The sequence below is a fragment of the Rhea americana genome, unplaced genomic scaffold, assembly GCF_003343005.1.
Source record: "Rhea americana isolate MKP2758 unplaced genomic scaffold, rheAme1 scaffold_26, whole genome shotgun sequence".
Lineage (NCBI taxonomy): Eukaryota > Metazoa > Chordata > Aves > Rheiformes > Rheidae > Rhea > Rhea americana.
This window is the reverse complement of record NW_028186379.1, coordinates 5,379,946-5,401,060: the sequence shown is the minus strand read 5'-3', so window position 1 is coordinate 5,401,060 and position 21,115 is coordinate 5,379,946. Positions and strand designations below refer to the sequence as shown.

At 35.9% G+C, this 21,115-nt stretch overlaps 1 protein-coding gene across 3 annotated transcripts in view; it reads right to left on the bottom strand.

Moving 5' to 3' along the window:
- Positions 1 to 320: 320 nt before the first annotated feature.
- Positions 321 to 21,115, bottom strand: part of SKAP2 (src kinase associated phosphoprotein 2) — a 120,187-nt gene continuing 99,392 nt past the window's right edge. For all 3 annotated transcript variants that reach the window (XM_085307555.1, XM_085307557.1, XM_085307556.1), the window contains 4 exons: positions 18,663 to 18,734; positions 11,922 to 12,034; positions 2,257 to 2,358; positions 321 to 1,837 (listed from right to left, as the gene is read on the bottom strand). In XM_085307555.1, the coding sequence (XP_085163681.1) occupies positions 2,266 to 2,358; positions 11,922 to 12,034; positions 18,663 to 18,734 (278 nt within the window). In that variant the 3' untranslated portion in view covers positions 321 to 1,837; positions 2,257 to 2,265. The remainder of the gene's footprint in view (positions 1,838 to 2,256; positions 2,359 to 11,921; positions 12,035 to 18,662; positions 18,735 to 21,115) is intronic.

Sequence of the window (21,115 nt, the reverse complement as noted above, 5' to 3'; positions counted from 1 at the left end):
GGCGATCCCGAAGCAGAAGCGGAGACGGAGCCTCGCCGGCCCGTGAACGGCCCTGCCGGCGAGTTTTGACTTTGCAGGATGAAATTTCACGGGCGGCGCGGGAAGCGCCACGCTCGYCACGAGCGAATTCGCCCCGCGAAGGGTGGGCGCCGGCGGCGGCACTCCGAATTACATAATTAATAAAGAGACACTTCGGCGTGCAGATTTATTAGGCTGCCATGTTAACAAGAGAGAAGGAGCTTTTATAGCCATGATATTAACGCTTCACATTCTGTACACAATCCACAAGTACACTTGATAAATTAAAGTAGTAAAAGATCTGAAGACTATAATCTATCATTTTAATGCTTCACAGATAACATACAGAATCAATTTCAATGACTATTTCTTTAAAAAAATTTTGCAAGAAGGCTCTCTTTCCTGTTTGACTCCTATTAGAATTCTGTGTACCAGAAAGTAAAATGAATTAGTTAAWATAAAGCACATCTTAGCTCATTAGAAGGATCTAATTCTGAGTTTAGACTAATGTTACCTTTTAACCCACGCTGTTTCCAGGGCCTGCCTGAAGCATAAACAGCACAAGCAACTACAAGGGGACCTGCACAGGCTCAGCAATTCACAGACTGGCTTGACCTGCCTCTTTGGCAGATTAAGGGTCTCACAAATCAAGTGTGTGGGAGGATTCAAAAAAGTTGATCTTACATGCTAACAGCAAAACACATCCCCAAAAGAAGAGAATTTAAAGCATTAACTCTGGCTTGTCCAGCCCATCCCTTATCCACAAGTGAGAATATTTTAGTGTAGTTGGGTTTTTTTGGGTTTTTTTTTTTGTTGTTTTTGTTTTTTTTGTTTGTTTGTTTGTTTGTTTTTTATGTTTTGACTGATGCTTTTTACCACAAAGTTCTAATTTATTACTACTAATACTGTAGGTAGCCTTTATTAACTACAACGTTGAACTGAGTCTGTTGTATAACCTGTACCAGAGATTCCACTGAGCAAAATATCTAGATTTGGCTCTGTGAAAGTATCTATAAGCAACAGGTAAAAAGAATATTTCATCATTACCACTGAAAAAATCACTCTCAGTTGCCATTTATTTTGTATCAGTTTACCAAAAGCAGTCTTWCTTAATATATTGTCTTTTGCCAATTTTTTATGATTCATGTTTGCCTGGCAGAACGGTGTCACGGCAGTATTACCAACTACAAACTAAACTGATTTACATTAGCAAAGGAGCCAATCCTTTATTTCAGGATAACAAAATATTAACTAACATTAACAATACTAAACATATATGAAAAAAAAATCATCTGTTGAAATGTAAAAATAATCACTTTGAAGCATAATACCTTTAAGATTTGCATTATTACACAGGAGTTTCTGTTGATTTTCCTAGGAAGCTACACACAAAACGTACACTGAACTGCTACATCAAAAGATTAATACATACATGAAGTGAATAATCATTTGCTGCTTTCAAAGTTCAGCTTATTTTGAATAACAGAAAAACACATCCAAGTTCGCTGGAGCAACAGAAACCTATAAAAATATGAAATACTGCTAATATGCTTAAGCAAAAAGCAACAGGCACTATTTGACTGCTTGTGCCCCATGTTAATTATCATCTATTTCATTTCTTAGCATTACAGTTCTATAAAAAGATGAACATTTCCTCAAAATGATGATCAATTGCAGTTTTTAATGTTTAATATATATAGGACAATGATCTGACTACATTCACTGAAACCGCAAAATGTGTACAGCAGAATCTTCTTTCACAGGCTGTGTCTTTAAACTGCAGCTGCACTCCGCTCTTGATCTCAACTGCAGATTTCTCCTGATTAGGAAGAAGGAAGTTGGCAGTTCATCATTAGCCAAAAGAACTCAGACAAATACATAAGGCTCAGTCCAAATATCTACCTTCCACAGATTCCTGTATAGACAGATATATGCATACTACTCAAGTAACAAAACTAACTAGAAGGCAACATTATTTTACTAAAAAAAAAAAAAAAAAGAAGAAGAAGAAGAAAAAAAGAAAATGAAGCTAGTTATAAAAGGCATCTTACTTTGCACACTGTGCTTTAATATTTCATATAGAATCCCAGAAGTGCTTTAATTGAACCTTCAATATATTTTGCCATAATCTTTATGTTAACAGTACTCCTACAAAGGTTCCAGGAAAGAAATACTTATGAAACAGAGAACAAGGGAACATATAAGCCATTACAGAAGATTGGATTAAAATGTACTTACCCAGGCCTCTCAAATATCATACATCTCCATTATGTAGGCTTTAGGCACCAAGCCAATGGTTCCCTTCATTTCTCCTACCCACCAGCCAAATCTATTGTACTCCTAATTGAAAACAATATGCAATATTAACCTTTAGTCTGATATAAATGCAATAGAGTTTTGTATGCAACTCCTTATGGCTGCTTCATCTTATATACAGTTATAATCATTTCAACTGAAAATTAAAACATTATATCTTTTTGTTAGAGGCATTTACATGCAGAGCTGGGCAAGGAGAGAAGTTAAATTTTAAAAAAGCCAGGCACACTCAGGAAAATTTCTTAATTACGGCCATGCTTCTCTACAACACATACTAAGAATAGCTGATCCCTCCATCTGATATTCTTCACAAACATAAGCATCTTGTCTTTGTAACTAACATCTAATAGCTGAAATGTAAGAATCAATTGAGATTCTTTCAGTGTTACAAGACTAAACTCTAGGGAACTTGCAACCAACTTTTTAAAATAGTACTTCACTCAAATGGGAAGAGAACGCTATGTGTCTATTACATATTCTCTTTTTATGGATAAAGTCTASTATTGCTTTAGGCTTGCAGAAAATTCTACAGCAGATCTCATATGTCTGACAGATGACTAATGTACTTTTGTTTGAAATTTGTTTAGGCTTAGTGAGATAAATATGAAACAAAATGAATTATAATAGTTTAAAGAAATAATATCTTCCAAAAGCTACAGCAAGCAAGAGTATTGTGGGATCTAAATTTAATTTTTTTCCTATGAGGTAAATATTTTAAGATCAATCCTAACAGCAGTTCAATAAATTATAACAGCTGAAATTGCACACACACACATATTGAGTTACATATGAAGCATTATTAAAACAGAGACCCTGTTCAAAATGGAATGATTAGTAAGATAAAAATTACTTTGAAACAAACATGGAAAATATAAAATACACAGATAACACTGATAAGCAACATCTGCTTCCTGCTACACTGCTCTTCTGATGAGAAAAGCAAGGCTACAGATTTCTGAATTAATGGTCCTACTGAGAGGACACTACGAGCTATTATTTTGACTGCAGATAAAGTTTTCCAGTTTTAAGCAGTCAGGTGGAGTTTAAGGGTTAATGGACTTCCATTAGAACRGGAGCGATGGCGCTTTGCTGGGGGCACAGCCAGCCTGGTCTGTAGATCCCCCTCGTCCTGCGCGGCGCTTAGCGACTCGGCTCGCCCTCCGCATAACCACAATAAAACCCTTCGGATAACCCCACTTGCGAGGCCAGATCCATGTGTCCGTGCGGGCCCAAGCTTTTCCTAACACACACACAGGCACGCGCACATACATTATTTTTTATTTTCTTACTGCAAAAGGCTGAACACCAATCTTAAATTAAACTTGCCTTTATAATGCAAACAGAAATCGGTGATTTACCAGGTTCTATCCTACCATCCATGAAACACTGCAATAACTATGGTTTAAAGAAAATCCAGATAGAAAACAGTAGGCTTCATTTGTCCTGTGAATACACACAACTAGAAGCTGCAAAAATAATTCCATCTTCTTCCCCCTCATGCTGCAGAACAGAAATCTGGGGATGTGTCTGGTCTGAGAGTCTAGAAATATCTGAATCTGATCTTCAGTGATAGACGTGCTCTCCAAAGAGCTGCTTGTAATCCCTCCCATGGGGTGCACATTACTCCCCAAATCCTTACAGGCTAAATAATATCCTGACACTGAGGTTTACAGTGTTCCAGATCAGCTTGTTTAAAAATACATATTTTATCTCACAATACACTGCTTAAATATACAAACTGTATTTCTAGACTAAAGTGGGAAATTGCTGAAAGGAGCAGTACTCACGTATGCTACTGGAATCTCAGCAATAAATCTCTCCAACAGAAAGCAACAAAAGATTTTAAGCTGCTACATGGAACTCATGAAGTGACTGGCAAGAGTGATTAAGCAAGTTTTGCTAGACATCAGCCAAAAAAACAAACACTACATGAAACAAGGGAAGTGGCTTAGTTAAGTGGTCATTAAATTGCATATGACAAATGGCACAAAAAAAAGCCTGTACTATCCACTGAAAATGTTCCACTTAGCAACACTACATGAACTTAAAAATAATGAGTTTTTAAGGAACGATTCAGATACTTCAAATTAAAATTAAGAGCGTGCTTGCTGTTTTCAAAACTTTCTGTTTCTTGCTGCTTAGTAATACACCACTTACTGCTCTGGCATGAAGCTAAGTGAGAAGATGAAATGAATGTTGATGTAACRGACTAGTAAACTAATTTAAGGATTCACTGCAACCATTATACTATACAGACAAGATTGCAATGCAGAAGCTTTTACTTTATCATTAGTATTCTTTGTATAGGTCTCAAGAGCAACATGAATCCCAATTAAACCATCTGCAGTCTATAGAAGTCTGAATAAAAATATAATAGAGATACCTGGTTATCAAGAATACCTTAATCTCAGTTTTAGAATAATTACATAGCAGTCCCTTTTAAACTGATTAAGTTACAGACATTTCTCTCTAAGCTCTTAACCACTCCTTTCTGTCCTCAATGCCACAAAACAGAGTGCCTACTAGTCAGACAGAGAAGCAGTCTCCCCCACTCTGTTCTTGCATTCACATATAAATCCAAATTGATGTATTGTTTCTATCACTGTTATCAATGATAAACTACTTAGTGACAATAGAACTCAATTGATTTGCTGTTGTTGTGAGGTTCCTATATTTACTACTGCTGTTTACAATGTGTAGAATAAAAGTCTGAAGCCCGCATTTGTGCAAAATAATAAAGAAATTGCAGTAGGATAGGAATACATTTAGGAGTTTTTATATTAATTCTTAGGAGTTGGGAAGCACAGTATTTTTGCAAGCATCAGCCTAAAACCTCAGGTACCACTCGGTTTACCATCTGGTATCCTTCACTGCATTCAGCTCTTTAACATCAGTGCTAACATAGGGAAGCGACTATACTTCAGAAGGACTGATAAAATAATGAAGAGTCCTTTAATCTACAGGAAACCATTGTAGTCAATTTATAAGAAATATTGCATCCCTTTGTAGGATGTGTAATTATTTTCTATTAATCATGTGCTATAAAGCTACATTATGTGGTTATTCTGTTATCACTAGAAAGAGGCCTGCAGTCAGCTCCTGACAATGTTAGGTAATTACTAACACAAAGCTTCTTTCTCCTTATGTAGAAATGCTATCAAGATCCAGAGGTGCTGTGATGCTTGCTGTATGAAAATAACTCTCCAAAGAAATTCAATAACTGCAAAATGAATTGCTCCAAGGCAAATGGAGGGGCAGGAGATGGGGGCAGGGCCAAATCCAGCCACGCTGCAATGAGGAGAATGCACAAGTGTGCCGCCACGCTCGCAGCCACTCCGTGCGACTCTGAGCACATTTGCCAAACCAGGCAATGTTTGTGCGTGTGCGTGCATGTGTGCGTGCGCGCGTGTGCGTGCGTGCACATGCATACGTGGGGGTGGGGGAGGGAGGGAAGGCCAACACAACCCCTGGAATACAATATAGTGGAATATATTAAGCCAAATAATACAACTCTAACAAATGACCAAAGGCTTTCTAAGCCACTTCTGTGTTTTTACTGTCTGTAATACAGAGTGGATTCTTCCTTCCAGCAGAAATTTATTAAAGTGAAGCGATTTCAGAAGGCAGCAAGGAACAGGTTGTGTCTTAACATTTAATATGCTGGCAAAACCTTCTCTATGCGGTATGCAATGATAGGAGAGGGGGRAAAAAAAGAGAAAGAAAAAGTAGGATTTATAGCCTCTTTAAAGGTTCTCAACTGAACACACTGTGGACAGATGCTTCTCCTTGACCCCATTCCACCAATTCCATTGCATTACGCTACATATATACCTAAGACTCTAAGAGATACTGATTTTAAAAGTTTTAGGCCTTGGGGAAAGCACAGTATATATAAATATACTACTACTTTTTCACATTTTTTTTAATCTTTTAAATCTTGGATTTTTATATGGTATAGAAGAGAATTTTGACTTGCAAGAGGATGTCTATAGCATTCTCTTCTTACCATTAAAAACAGATCCTTTGAGTAAATCAGCATCTCCAGATGCTTTGCACCCTGTTAACTTCTAGTGACTTCAACAAAATTTGGTAACATCTGGTCTTTGTGCAACTAGTCTCTATTGTTCAACATTTTTTTTTAAGAGTTGCTGAAAATCACCGTGTTTCAATGCCATGAAGAAAACAATGGCATTGTATTTAAAAAAAAATACAACTGAAGTGTGTTAACTCAGTTTTTTTCTCTCTCCCTCTCCCATAGCATTACGAGTAATACTAACTTATAGATCAATGTGTTGCAAATTCTAAAACTGAAAACCAAAATGTTTCTATAACCTGGTTTGTGGTTAAAATAAATAGCCATTCCTATCAAGCTAAAGAAGTGTGGGAAGCATAGGAGATCTTTTTTTTTTTTTTTTTTTTTTTTTTTTTTTTTTAAGAATATCCTAGGGGCCAATTTTGGCAAGATAATATTTTAGCACACCTCTAATTCATCCAGGAAATTCAGACTAGCTGAAAAAATTTAGAACTTCCTTTGGTGTAATTGCTGAAAGATACATGATCAACTAGGGAGCATTTTTGGCATAGAATAGCATTTTCTCTAAAAAGCAGAAAATGACAAATGCTTTAGATAACTGAATGAGACTTCTTCACAGGTAGTAGAGTTGTTTTAAGACAGCTATAAAATGGTCATCTTTAAGATTGCAAGCCTCAGATTTATTGTATGGCAACGTTATTAGGTTTTATTTCCCACAATGACATGAAACAAAATAGACACCAATTAAAAAGTTCCAATACAAATCAGGATAAGCAGGCTGACTTCTAAACCAAAGCTGCCTCCTGAAAACAATCCAGAATGACTGAAAGGTCTTTTACTGTCATATGTCATGCCAAAATTTTTCTGATCAAGTAGGTAAATGCTTACATGTTTTTAAACAGTATGCAAACCAACAGCTAGAGTCACTTTGCATTAGTCTGTATTAACTAACCTTTCATTTAAAGGCCTTCACAAGAGTGGCCTTATAGTTAGCCATGTATGAGGTTTATTTTTTGTGTAAGGAACATACCTAAACAAGTAAGAAAAAGAAAATTTCAAACTCAATAAGTGCATCCACATGTGCATTTTAGTTCTGATCAGGAGTGTCCTACTGAGGCACACACTTTGGTTCATTTTGCAGAACAGTCACAAAACACACAAACTGTAYTTTTTTGCAGATGAAACTGAAATGGAAGCTGCACTTTAATGTGCTCCAACCACTAACGCAGATTSACTCCACAGAAGCAAACAGACCTATTCTGACAATAAACCTCATGCAAAATGTGCAGTGGACACTAGGTCCTCAAGCACTACACATTCAGCTCTGCAAATCTGCTCCCATTTGTACACATTATTTGCTAGTGTAGATAAAACCAGCGTGATTATCATGGGAAGCTAAATTATCATTAAAAACAGCTTTCACTATGGTCAGTCAGACAAGGGCCTGAAAAAAAGAAACCTCTCAAAATTTTAGTATGCCTTTCATACTTTCATGAAGAAATACTGAATAAACATAAATATACTTTATAGAAAGATTACACATATACTGTACAAAAAGCTTTCACTCATTATGAAAGAGCCACACTATTAAGTTGTGCTTTATTTCATAAGTAGTAATCTGAGCTGTGAAGACTTTTTTGTTTACTTTTTCATTGAACAAGAAAAATACCGGTTCAGATGTGAACATTTTAACAAGTATTTGTTGTGTTGAGGGAACAACARTCTGCCCCACTGCCAATGCACAGCTGCTGAATGGAGGGTGTTCCAGATACGGAGTTATATAACACTCTGCTTTCATGGAAAATTCTAAAGCAAAGGGTTAAGTCATAGATGTGATTTCCATGGATCATAAATACCAGAGTGAGTAGCATTATATTACACTGGCATACACTGAAGTAATAACAGGGAAGCAGTATTCCAGTTTGAAATACAATTTTTGACTTTCAAGTATTATTTGTTGCTTTAATGAAAATATAAATGTAAACTTGATGGGAATTAAATTAGGTTAAAAGTAAAGATAGGCTGGTAATTCTGCTAAGCAGGGGCCTGCTAATGTCTAAGTAAATTTCCATTACTACTTGCATTTGGCTGATGAAACTATGAAGTTTCCCAACACGAAGCATTCCACCTAAAACAAATAAATAAATACTGTGACTGCCACATTTATGTAAATTGTATATATAGCCGGAATTCAAGGCATGCCAAACTTTTAAAAAAATATGGCTAGCAACACTCATAGTTGGTTTTGCTTCTGAAAATTGTTTTCTTGCATAAGAGTTATGGAAGATTTGTAAAACAGATTGTTACACCGCAGGTTATTTTCCCAGTTATCACAAGAACTTGAAAGCAAAGGTGAGCCCATAAATGAGCAGGAGCTGAAAGTAATCTTCCTATCAGAAAACAGGACACCTTAAAGTATCGCATTGTGAATAGTCAATATTAACTGAGAACTCTTAAAAGGTCCCTCTATTAGTAGAGCTATAAAATATTTTGTCCTGCAAGGGGGAGGAGAGTATAAATTTCTAAAAGCTCACACAATTCATTGGTTAAGTTAAAAAGCCACTAAAATATTCAGAAATATTATAAATTAAAATGATAAAGTAATATTGAGTGTATCTGTACAGATATGTTGATAATTAATCTGAAAAGGTAATTTCCTTTTTATAAAGAAAATTTAACAAAGGCAATTCTGCTTAATTCTGCTCACATCAAAAACTCACATTTTGCAAGAAATAAAAGTTAAAACTCCCCAAAAAACTTTTTGGGGGTGCAGGGGCAAGGCTAAGAGTCCACATCACTACTGTCATGCAGAAGCCACAGAAGACACAAGTATTTGGAGACTAGCTCAACTGATTTTCCAGTGCATCTTAAAAAACAGGGAAAACTTCATTTGTACAGTAATTTAACTGGCTGTATACGTAGACATTGGTAGGATCAATGTCTAAGCRTGCAAATTGTGCTCGTTACATTAACAATGAATTCTGAGGCTCAATATGAGGTAAATTAAGGAGGATTTGTCTTTTTGTAATGCTTAGCTACTTCAGTGAGTAAACATTGCCAAACTGGAATCTTGATTATTCTTCTAAAAGGCATTCAACTAGAAACTTTAATGTAACGTGTTACTCATCTTACTTTACTTAAACTGTATGAACGCCTATATTTTCCAAATTGGTTCATAATGACTTTTGTTGTGCTAATGATATTGTTCCTTGGAAACAAAATAGTCACTTTTCCACCCCAATTTCTGTAAAGCTACGTAAAAAGCAGGTAAAATTAGATTGCTTTGGCATTGCTGGAATCTGAAAATACGTATTTTACTATTTTTATCGTGTTCTATTGTGCTATGTCATTTATGTTTCATTGTAAAACAAAGAACTATTACATGAGAAACATTCTCAACATATTGTCACTCCTTAATCCTTCCTACTATAATATTGCTATACCTGTACTTACTTCTGTATCAGTAAAATAACGGTTTCTTCAAGAATAATGTTCATACGTGGCTGACATATGATAGAAAGGCAATAAGCACAGCTAGGTGCAAGCTGAAGCTGAATTTATGACACCATTTTGGATCTATCCACATCACCCCCTGTCAGTATCTGCATCTCTCATTTTCAGCCACTAGATGGTGTGAAAAAGTAAAAAAAAAATAAAAAAAAAAATTAAAAAAAAATGCCAAGGACTCCTGTCGACTGCCACAAAAATCAAGTATTAATGTAACGGACCAAGAAATATTTTCTGAAGCAAAGTCTCAACCTACTTCAAGATGGTTAGGTTCACTTCTACTTTGGTTATATTCTCCCGCAGCATCGGGCAAGGAGCTTGTAAATGATCAGACCTTGAAACTGAATCAAGGGAACGGTTAGATGGATAAATTCTCTGGCACTTTCCCCCCCAAGGACCCTAAATTCAGAGCTGACAATAGTGGCCAACACTCATTTTTCTGAAGAAGCTGTAACAGTCTTTAAGTGAATCAGGAGTGAATTTGCTGGGCTCTGTTTTGCAGTAGAAATCATTCGCAAACCGAAAGGTTCGATACGTCTGGAGCAACAGCAGGCTGGCTTCAAGGACTGCTTACGGATTAATCAGGGCATGGTCACAAGACGGCTGATATACAGAGGTCGGCTTAAGCTACTGTTTTTCTATTCCACTCCTTTTTTTTTTTCTTTTTTTAATTAAATATTTCATTATTTTGGGGGAAGAGGTAGCAAGTGATTTTTCCACCTACATGCTGAACATTTAAGATTTTATTACATATTCCCCATAATGTTACAGAAAGGTACAAACAGGGGGGATCTGTTTGTTCTGAGGCTTTTTTTTTTTTTTTTTTGATGACAGAGGAGGCAGAAGAGGCGTTTATTTTAAATTAGTACCATTCTTCAGTGCTGTGTAACTGTATGAAAGTCTGCCCAATCAAAGAGTGTTATCTTGCCTTTAGTAATGTAATTCAGTTATTAGCTTAAGTGACAATGAAATACCTCAAAAGACATACATGGTCACATTACCATTAGTAATATATCTTCCATATTTTTATATTTGGACTACCTTTCTACCCATAAATCTTGAATTTATTTAAACAGAAGCTGTACATTTATTATCCAGAAATACTGCAGTTAAAGGTATCAAGGAAGATTTACAGCAATTGTGACAAAACTGAAGAGTTTGAAACTCATACAAACAGATGACTTAGCTTTCATGCAGCTACTTACATATTTCAATGACCTACAATATCTTCCACATGAATTATACTGAATGGCAGCTACATCTGAGGTATGTATTCTACATATATTAAAGTTTTCTTTTTAAATAAAAAGTAGAAAAGCTCAGCTTTTTTCTAATATGTGGGGAAGACATAAATTTCCTCTTAGATGAATTGTTCAGAAGTAGACTTCAATGGACTGAGATACATATTTAGGAGAGTTTTTTCCTTAAAGGAAAAAATAGGAAAAATAACAAATATTAAAGTAAAAATCTCATGCCTTATACCACTTAACATCGTTTGAGACCAGAAGAATTAAATCTATCATTTGTTGTGCAAACTTGAAAACAATGAATTAAAAATTGCTTACATCTGTCAGGGGAAACAAATTTGGAATCTAAGTTGTCAGAACAATTGCAATATACACACAAAGATGAAAGCAGAGTTTGAAAAAACAAGCCGTCTTCAGTAGCAGCATGCTCCAAGAGCCAGAATCAGCARAGTCAGGAATACAAAACAGGAAACAAAAAACATAACGTACAAGATAATATAAAATTCTACAAGGTTAACTTTTACAAGCAGAAAGCACATTGTCTCCCATTAAATTAGTTAACAAACGGTAGCCAGGATTTAACAAGTAAATAAACATGCTTTTAAGTTAATTCCTGTTACATGGCTATGTTTTAAATGAGATTAGAGTCCATTTGACAAAATAATTAATTGCGGTGAATATCTGATTGCAAACAAAGGATCTGAAAGGGAGTGCCACTTTCCCCCCACAGTACTGTGGGAATGTGCCCTTCCACCACGGCTCTCTTTTTACAACTATTTAGTCTCAATAACATGCTGTACCTTGCTGAGAATGTAGATAACGTCACCACGTTTAAATGTCAACTCATCAGGTACATCTCCTGTGCAGTCCCACAAACCTTGATAGAAATTAGCATAATCGGTATTTTTACCATCTGCRGAGAAAACACAGCATCTAATTACAAAAGGATAAAGATTCTGAAGGATGAAGATTGCTCTTTAAATCTCCAGACACTACATGGCAATTTATTAGAACAAATTTCTTAACGCTCTTTGTAAAAACAGCTCCTTCATACCACAAAAGCAAGTGGAAACCAAGTTTAATGTGTAAGCCCCTCACTGGCAGCCCTTGTATCACTTAAAGACATGTAGCTACAGGTTTTCAAAGCATTTCCCAGCTGCAATTTAGAGTAGCTAGTTTTTCTCTACTAATATATTTCCAGCAAGCCATATTTGTATCTCAACTTGAAATTGATAAAAAATGCTAGAGTGTAATTAATAATAATCTGTGAAAGGAAGCCAAAGTAACTATTCTATGATATGCTCCCCCTCCCTTTTCTGCTCCAACAAAACTAAATAACTTTTCTGAGAACCTTTTAGATAATCTTTGATTGTTCCTTCTGAAATATTGGAGAACTCTGAAACTGTTTGCTGAAGTTGCATTTTAAAAATATTTGTGTCAGCTCCAGTTTAGGACATTAAGCTCTGGCTAAACATGCAACTACACTACAGTCATAAACTCATCCTTCTAACAGCATAAGCACAATGGATGCGCTGTGTTCAAGCTGCCATACAGACCATTAACTGATTGATTATTTAGCACTCTTTGCTCTGTAATACGGCAATAACACAGTAATAAATGCTTTGTCATACACTTACAATACAGAGTACATCTATTGAAACACAGCACTTACACATGGTTAAATACACTGGGTGCTTCTGTTACACTGCAAACTATTTCCTGTTTTTAATTCCATGAGAATGGAGTGTGATGAGTTAATGCAAAAAGAATGTAAGCAATACCACTAAGATGACCAGTTACATTATGTATACACTAACCAGACAGAATGTATATGTACTAATAATTTACATCACTGGAAAGCTATCTTCTAATTCTGATAACATAAATATCACTGAACTGGCTGGATCAAGGCTGTCATCTTAGTTTTGTTATATGATCCTTGAACAGCAGGCTTGCTGGTTATTCCAACATATACCAGTCACATTTGCATGTCATTAGCACTCTACACCATTATTTATAGTTTACAATTTAATCACGATTGGTTAAGTTTATCACTGAAAAAAAATCCTGCTAAAATATCAAGTAAAAAGACAAAAGAAAATTTCATGTTCTATATAAAATAAAGTAGCATTCAACTTGTTTTGTTCTCTATTTTGACAAATACTTGAAGTTTAATTTTAATTCTCTTAATATGAGCAAGAAGAGCTTGTTTTCTATTTATTCACTTCAGTCTGTGTTCTGCACTATCTTGTTTTGATGACAACATCGGTGTAAGATGAAACATTTGCAACCTTAAAATTAGTATCGCTGTTAGCCACCATTTATTTTTCCATAAACTGGTGATTACTGGTTAACATTCACTACATAGCGCTAGAGGGCGTTCTGACTATCAGTGCACAGATTCTGCTGTGATCACATCAAAACCAGCAATACGTTAAAAAAATCCCATCTATTTAGAAATAAGAGATTTGGTTATTGTAAAATGTATAGATAGTTTAATCTCAAAAGGAAAATGTAAACAGTTTGAAATGCACCTCCAAATTTTGACCACTCCCATTTGTCTGTCAGTTCATTATTCACAAATTTAGCATACGATAATTAAAAGCAGTAATACAGGTTAACACCAAAATAATCTGTAATAATATTTTAATCAAAGCATCTCCTCAGTCTTTTTCATATAGTATTGACTGCAGTTCCCAGCACTACCCCACAAAAGATGACATAAGCCCTTGTGAGAGAAAAAAACTGAAAGAGCTACTCTTGTATATCCCAGCCTTTCAAATCTTTCAGCAGTTGTCTTTTTGATCTGGTTAAATAAATAAATMAGGACTTTCACGTCTGCAGAGTTGCACTAAAGTGAATCATGATTTTTCAACTGATTATCACTTTGGAGTCTGCTCTTACCATTTATGCACCTGAAGTAATTCCTATTAACACTAACACGAGTTACAAGGGGAACACTGACAACAGAAGAGATCCCACAGTGACAGAGACCCACCTCTCCCTAGATGTTCAATGTGAGCATTTCATTAAGCCTCAGAGTGGGAATGAAACTTAACTAATGACTTGGCAACACTGAAAAAGATGCATTTTAAAATAACCTTATTGATACCCTGATGATCATGCCCAACAACTAACCATGCCTCTGTGCCCACATATGTGAAAGCAACATAAGACAGGAGCTGCTCATATCAGCTACCACCCATTTCAGACAGCAACTTGTATACAGCAGCACAGAAGTGAAAAATAGGGAGAGAAAGTGCCAATAAAAGTTTGTGAACAACTATGCTGGTCTCCGAGCAAGCATGCATTCCATTTTGGGAATGCTTTTTCATACCCGCCARTACAAGTTTCTTCAAATACTAGAAGTAGCTACATATATAAATGCTAAATGTAAGTACACCTTCAGAATCTATACATCTAAAGGACAGCAAGCTTCATGAAATGATTAAGTTGCTCACAGTGCTTTACAAACACAGGTACAACCAAATGTTGCAAAAACCTCTGTAAAACACAAGCCCTTTCTTTCTTGTGCCAGCACATTTTAAAAGGACCATGCCAAATTCCTTCTGATTTCATCTGAAGAATTGAATAAAAGAAAACCAGGGGACCTGGGTGTAGGAATTTGGTATTTATATGGTACGAAAACTACATGGAGCTTCTAAACACACAAACTACATGAAAATAGTCCGTGAATTTAACATCAAAACTTAAGTGCCAATTAGAGTTTAAATTCGTAAGGTATTAATTTGCTGGCACTACCTTGTCTGAATTACAATCTACTATTATACTCTGTAAAATATGTTTTGTGCCTTAAAAATACTGTGTATGGTATAACTGTTAAATGAAAGTCTGATATATTTAGAAAGCGTGGTCACTTAGACCACAAATGCGAATGAGAGATGATCAAGCACAAATTCTTTTTCGTAAATAGGGAGTATGTGGCCGTTTGTTTTTAGTCCACCCACTGCTTTTAACATAACCAGTCAAGAAATGGCTGAGCATGGTTTTGGATAAGCTGTTTCTGCAGGAAATAGTTCTTTCATTCCAGGAGATTTATTCAGATGAACAACTATACAACAGTTTTCAAAACCCTTCCATGAAGAATTCCTCAGGGTTTTCTTCTGCCTTCTCCAGTACTGTCTTTCCAGTAACAGTAATAGGAACAACAGAAATTTTTGTCCAATATACTGATGAAAACATTTCAGAGTTTGATAGATCAAACAGTGGTGGTTGAGCCTACCATCAGGAAGGTTGGCAAACTGCTTATTTAATTCAAAAATACTGGCATCTTATAATACATGCTTGAAGAATGAAATATGAACAATTCAGGTAAAACTCTGACAAGTGTATCACTCGAGCATGAACTTCAAATGTTGTAGATTGTTTAAAACTTAACAGTGCCAACACATTACTCAAGGGAAAAAAAAGAACTTTAAGAGTATTCTCAATAGACAGAGACGACAAAACCTGGAAAAACAAATTAAGAGTACACACTTTAAACATTTTCACATGTGCTGTCCCACTAAGCCAATCTAACTGAAGGCTGTCCCATTCCAGTATCCTCATCTGAGCCATTCTGGCACTTGCCATTTCAGATCACAGACTTGACAAAAACTAGACTGATAAAAAAAATGGAATTATAGCCAAAATATGGACATGTACCATTTAAAACATTTAAATAAATACGGCTGTGCCTCACTTCCATTTTAACACTGATGGCAGCAAAGTTAGCAAACTACTGTGATAGTGATGTAGAGTTACTAGTTCCAAGTTATCTGCTTACAGTTCACTTGTGGAATGAAGGAACACCCAAGCATGTCCTCCTTTTTCCCCTTTGGTTTGGTGTCCAATATATTAATATGATCTTTAAGAAGCCTGCAGTTCTGACTCATATTGCTTGACTTTTGATCAGATTCTTCAAAAAGATCAGATTCTAATGTTACTAATCACAGTCTGAACTTTTTTACACTACGTAACAGTTTTGTAAAATGTGAACTTCTGGAAAACTACTGTGTACTGCTGTGTCCTCTTGCGCTGAATATCTACCATATTAAAGGTAACTGCTTAAAGAGAGACTTGCGAAGTAAAGAATTAGTAATATCCAAACAGAACTGACTTAAGATTCTCAGGGTTCAGACTTTTTGCTCAGATGAGACAGACTGTTCAAGGACACAATTTGTTTGCATTGATGTTGTCCTAAAACTGCAAAGAATTCCTGTAACTATTTCTTTGCTCTTTTTCCCACATGCAAAAAATTATGAAATAAGGGGTAAATAATCATAGTGGATTTATTTGGACTCAACTTCTAGTCTCAATTTTCTCTGCATAATCTTTCTCAGGATAGTTTCATTCTTCTTTTTGTTCTTCAGCTACTCCAAAAGCAAAGTATTTACCTGAGACAATACAGAATTTATTACACTTACTAAAACAGCAGTGGTTGTGAAAGCGTTAATGGGTAGTAAAAGAAGACCGAACAAGCCATATTATACACCTGCAGCCCTCCAACACTTAGGTATTTTCAAATAACTAGGTCACTAGTAATTAACATTAAAAGCTATCTAGCAGCAACAGTTAGCACCAAGACTGAAAGATGAAAAGAATTCTGGAGTCTGCACATTAATTGAAGTAGAGATAAGCTAGAACAACAGAAAAAAACAGGCTGAGGTACTGGCTCTTTTTAGAAGATCATCTGTGAAATTTAGGTTTAGTAAACCCAGGCAATAAATGAAATTTAAGAGCGTAAGTTTTATTTTTATGGAAAAACAAGGAATATTCTTTAATAAATTTAGATATTTATGATGAGATGCCTATCAGAAATAATCATGTCAACTTATAGATCTAATTGGCAAACAAATATTTCTAGTGTTAAATACTTAGTTAAATAAGGTCAGATACTGCTTTACTATAGTGTTAAAATTACTGCTTGAAATGAATCTGATGCCTGGAGAGAACTGTTCCAGTATTTTCAAGGACATTACTGAAACACTAAGAGATTGACAGAGGTAACCTCATAGGAGTTAAAACTTTTCAAAAGTGAAGGTGCTAAGGACTTGATTTCTTAAAAGTATAAACATTTAGCACTTCAAGATGGTGCATGAGTTTACAAAAAAAAAGAAAAAAAACACGTTGCTTTCAAGCATATAATTGGATTGACCCTACACCGCATTATGATGACACACTCCTGTAATTACGGTAATGTCTAAATGAGTACTAAATGCTATGGCTGTAATGAGTCATGTTGTTTTACACATGTTTTTAGCAGAGCACAATGCTAACAGCATCTGATGACTTGGCTCTTGCTTCCTTTCTGAGAAAAGCAAACCCAAAGCTCTTCACAGCAACCTGTTCCTGCTTTCCTGGATGGGTCAGGAAATCAGGCCTCCATTTCCTCTCCACATGTTGCAACAGGAAGAGCCCTGCAAAGCTACTTCCTAAAGGAACTCTTCTTGTCCACCCTTTCCTTGACAGCCCTGAAAGAATGATGTGCATTATGGGCGATGAGGGAAGGTGATCCAGACTGCATGTCAATGCAGGTCACAGTTACAATGCAGCAGACCTCAAAGAGGCTTAAGGTCTGATAAGAAGCAAGTCTTCTCTATTTGCTGTGTCAAATCACCAGTGGTTTATCTAAAGGTCTGTGCCCTTGAAGCATGTATATATCTTGTTTTTAAGCATAACTGGAAATACCTTTCCGTCAAGAAAAGTTGTCTGGCCATGTGACCTTACTGGGTGCATGCAGTTATTTTTCCAGTCCCAGAAATAATTAGCACAAGGGCAGTTTGCCAAGCTAAAACTGAGAGAATATCCTTCACAGCCTTTCTGGGCATTTGTGTCCTTTTCCAATTTTTATGCTGCTGTCACTGGACTCTGGCATTTCTTACCCAATTCATTTGCTTTCTGCAGTAATCATATGCAATGAAGATATGCATGGCCAACATTTAAACAGGCTGCAGATCAATTAGTGGTCTTAAGTTTATCTGATTTTTATCAAAGAAGACAGAGCTTTGGGTCGATTGTCAGAGCCTGTGTCAAGTTGACCTTTTCAGAGACGTCTACATTGCCAGTCCCTTGGGCAACTTGTTGTCCCCTGTTAGTCTCTGAATGGCAGAAGTCTGTTCTGCTCAAGCACAAAGTATACACAGATGTCTATATTACATTCTTATAGGTTTGACAGCAACTGCATGTTGTATCTATAAACTGTCCTTTAGCAGTGACACTTCCTCAATGATGATAAGCTAATTTATGCAACTAAATCTCCTTTGTGCAGAAATGAAAGCTAATTGAGTCATTACAAAGTAATTCAGGAAGGAATACCTTGTATAAATTGGCTTACTTTATAAATCCTTCTCAAGTGGTTTTCATGCATCCTAAGTGGTGCTAAGCAGTTTTGCTGCTATCAAATACCCAAGTGAAAAAGACAACTTTACAGAGCTGTAAAAACATTATTTTAAAACAGCAAAGGCAAGATACAAGGAATAAAGGCAAAAAAAATGCATACAAAAATAAAGAAGAAAAAGTTTAACATTGTGTCAGATTACCTGAAACGATGGTAACTTTCTCCTGGCTCAATTTTCTTGGCACTTCAGTCTTTGCAGAAATACTTGCTTCCTCTGCAAAACACGTAATTGCAAATGAAACTCTGAAGGGACACCTTGGCTGACAGGAATCACAGCCCCCATCAGTCTGAAAGCCATACTCTACATCTCCAGATCATAAGCCCTGTTTACTATTTTGCATTTGCACACAAGTTGGAGCGTTGTTATTTCTGCAGTTTCCCCTACCCATTCAAACACTCCAAAACCTTTCTTTCAAAATCTCAGTTGTGAACATCTGTTTCTCTTTTCACTCTACTCTGAATATGATAATACAGAGCTGCAGTTCTGCTGTTTTTCAATTATTCCAAGACAATTAGAATGAGGGTCCTATTCTGCTACATACACTTCTTGCCAGAATAAAGAACAGGAAGTTCAGGAGCTAAAATGATCCCCAGCCCAGGCAAGAATTCAAATGCTCTAATCAGAAGCATGCAAAGGAGGCAGGCGACATTTTACTCATCTTACTGTCAACTCTGGCAGACAGGCACCCTGGCTAGACACCCACGACAGGAACACAGCCCCTGCAGAAGCCAGGCATTCACTGCTCCTGCCTGCTGACCACTGCGGCTGACCATACAATCAAGTAAACTAGATTGTATCTGTATCTTAGTGCAAGTTTAGGAGAGAAGAAATGAGAAAGCCTGGCAGCRAACAACTCTAAAGCATGCTTTCTGGCTAACAGGCTTGGAACACTCCAAAACCACCATGGACAATTTTCTAAGATGCACTCCATATTTCTTGTTCAATCCAGACATGGAAGGCTTTCATTACCATACCCTCACTTAGTAAATCCACATTCAACTCACGGGACATAAGAATTACTTGACACAATTTGCAGCCAACAATTCTCTTGGTGAGATTAAAATAAAAAAAAAAGAAAGAAAGAAAGAAAGAAAGAAAGAAAGAAAAAGAAGAACAAGAAAGGAACAAACTGAATTCTTTTTTAGTTGTATTCTTTATTTTGGGTCAAAAGGAAGTAGAAATAGATTTACCTTGGCCCTTATAGAATACCACAACTGTTAAAGCTGCTGTACTAAATGAGGAATTAGTGTATTGATAAACCTACTTTTCAAATGAGAATTAGACTTTCAATACTTTTAAATTATTTGGTGTTCCTACTCATCACCTCTTATATTGACATTCATGCTTATTTTTAAGATAYGCATTTCAGCAACTGATTTTGATAYTTTATAAATGACAGATAACAGACACAGAACACACAACTTTTAAAACATTTCTCATAAGCAAATCTACTCTGACAAAGAATGAATTTTATATCAACAGTTCAAAGGATTGTTAGCCTTGTAGCAATTTAATTTACCTACAAGACTGTTCCTGCAAATATTAAAGCAGATGTTTAAAGCACAAGAGTAGACCTGTTGCATAATTGTTTGCTAACTTATATACATAGTCCTACAAATATTAAATTACATCATAAGATTCCCTCTACAAAGGGTTTTGAACTTTTGCCCTACTAAACCACCAACAGTTTTTGCCACCTGACTTTTGACTACCTAAAAGTCTAGTTGAGATTAATATGAACTGTTCTTTGAGCAAAAGGAAAAACAATAGAATGGGGAAAATCTGAAGCTTTGGTACAACACAAAACACTCCAAACTATATACTGCATTTAAATGTATTCCCCCAGCTGGCATACCACTTGTTACACATTTCCCAATACACTCATTTGTTTGTTTTAAGCACTTAGAATAGGCATACAAATGGCACAAATATATCTCATGTGTTGTCTAGAGCACTAGGAGGCACTATCATTCTATAGGTTCCATATCACAATTGCACCACTTACAGTTATTATTATTCCACTGCTGGTTTCATTTTCTTTTTCTTTTTCTTTTTCTTTTTYYTTTTTTTTTTTTAACCAGAAGATACAATTTCATCTGATGGACAGGATATTACACGTTGATAAAAACAAATGCTGATACTAACTGCTACAGATTTTTGGACTAGTAGCCATCCTGAATTTATGTGTTGGACATACTTTGGATTTTAACTTTATAACTGGCATCATCATCAGACTATCTGGCACGGAGAAGTCTGCTCTGGTGGGGGTTCAACTTAAGAAAAAAAAAGTAGAAGAGGTTTGAAGAGATTTTTCATAATAGATATGATTGATTATATGTGGATAGTATTGTGGTTTCATATAAAAAGTTAGAACATTGTCATTCCTGTTCCTGAAATATGYATTTAATAAAATATAAACAAGTTCAAGAGAGCTGTATCTGAAGAAGAGAAAAAAAATGACTGAACTAAACTTCTTTGAACACTGAGAAGGTCCCAAATTCAAACAATGCACATCCCCGTTAGTAGGATGGTTGGGATGCCACCACTCCACTTGTCGTGCTTTGMTTTCCCCCAAAGAATTGTCAAAGTCTGGA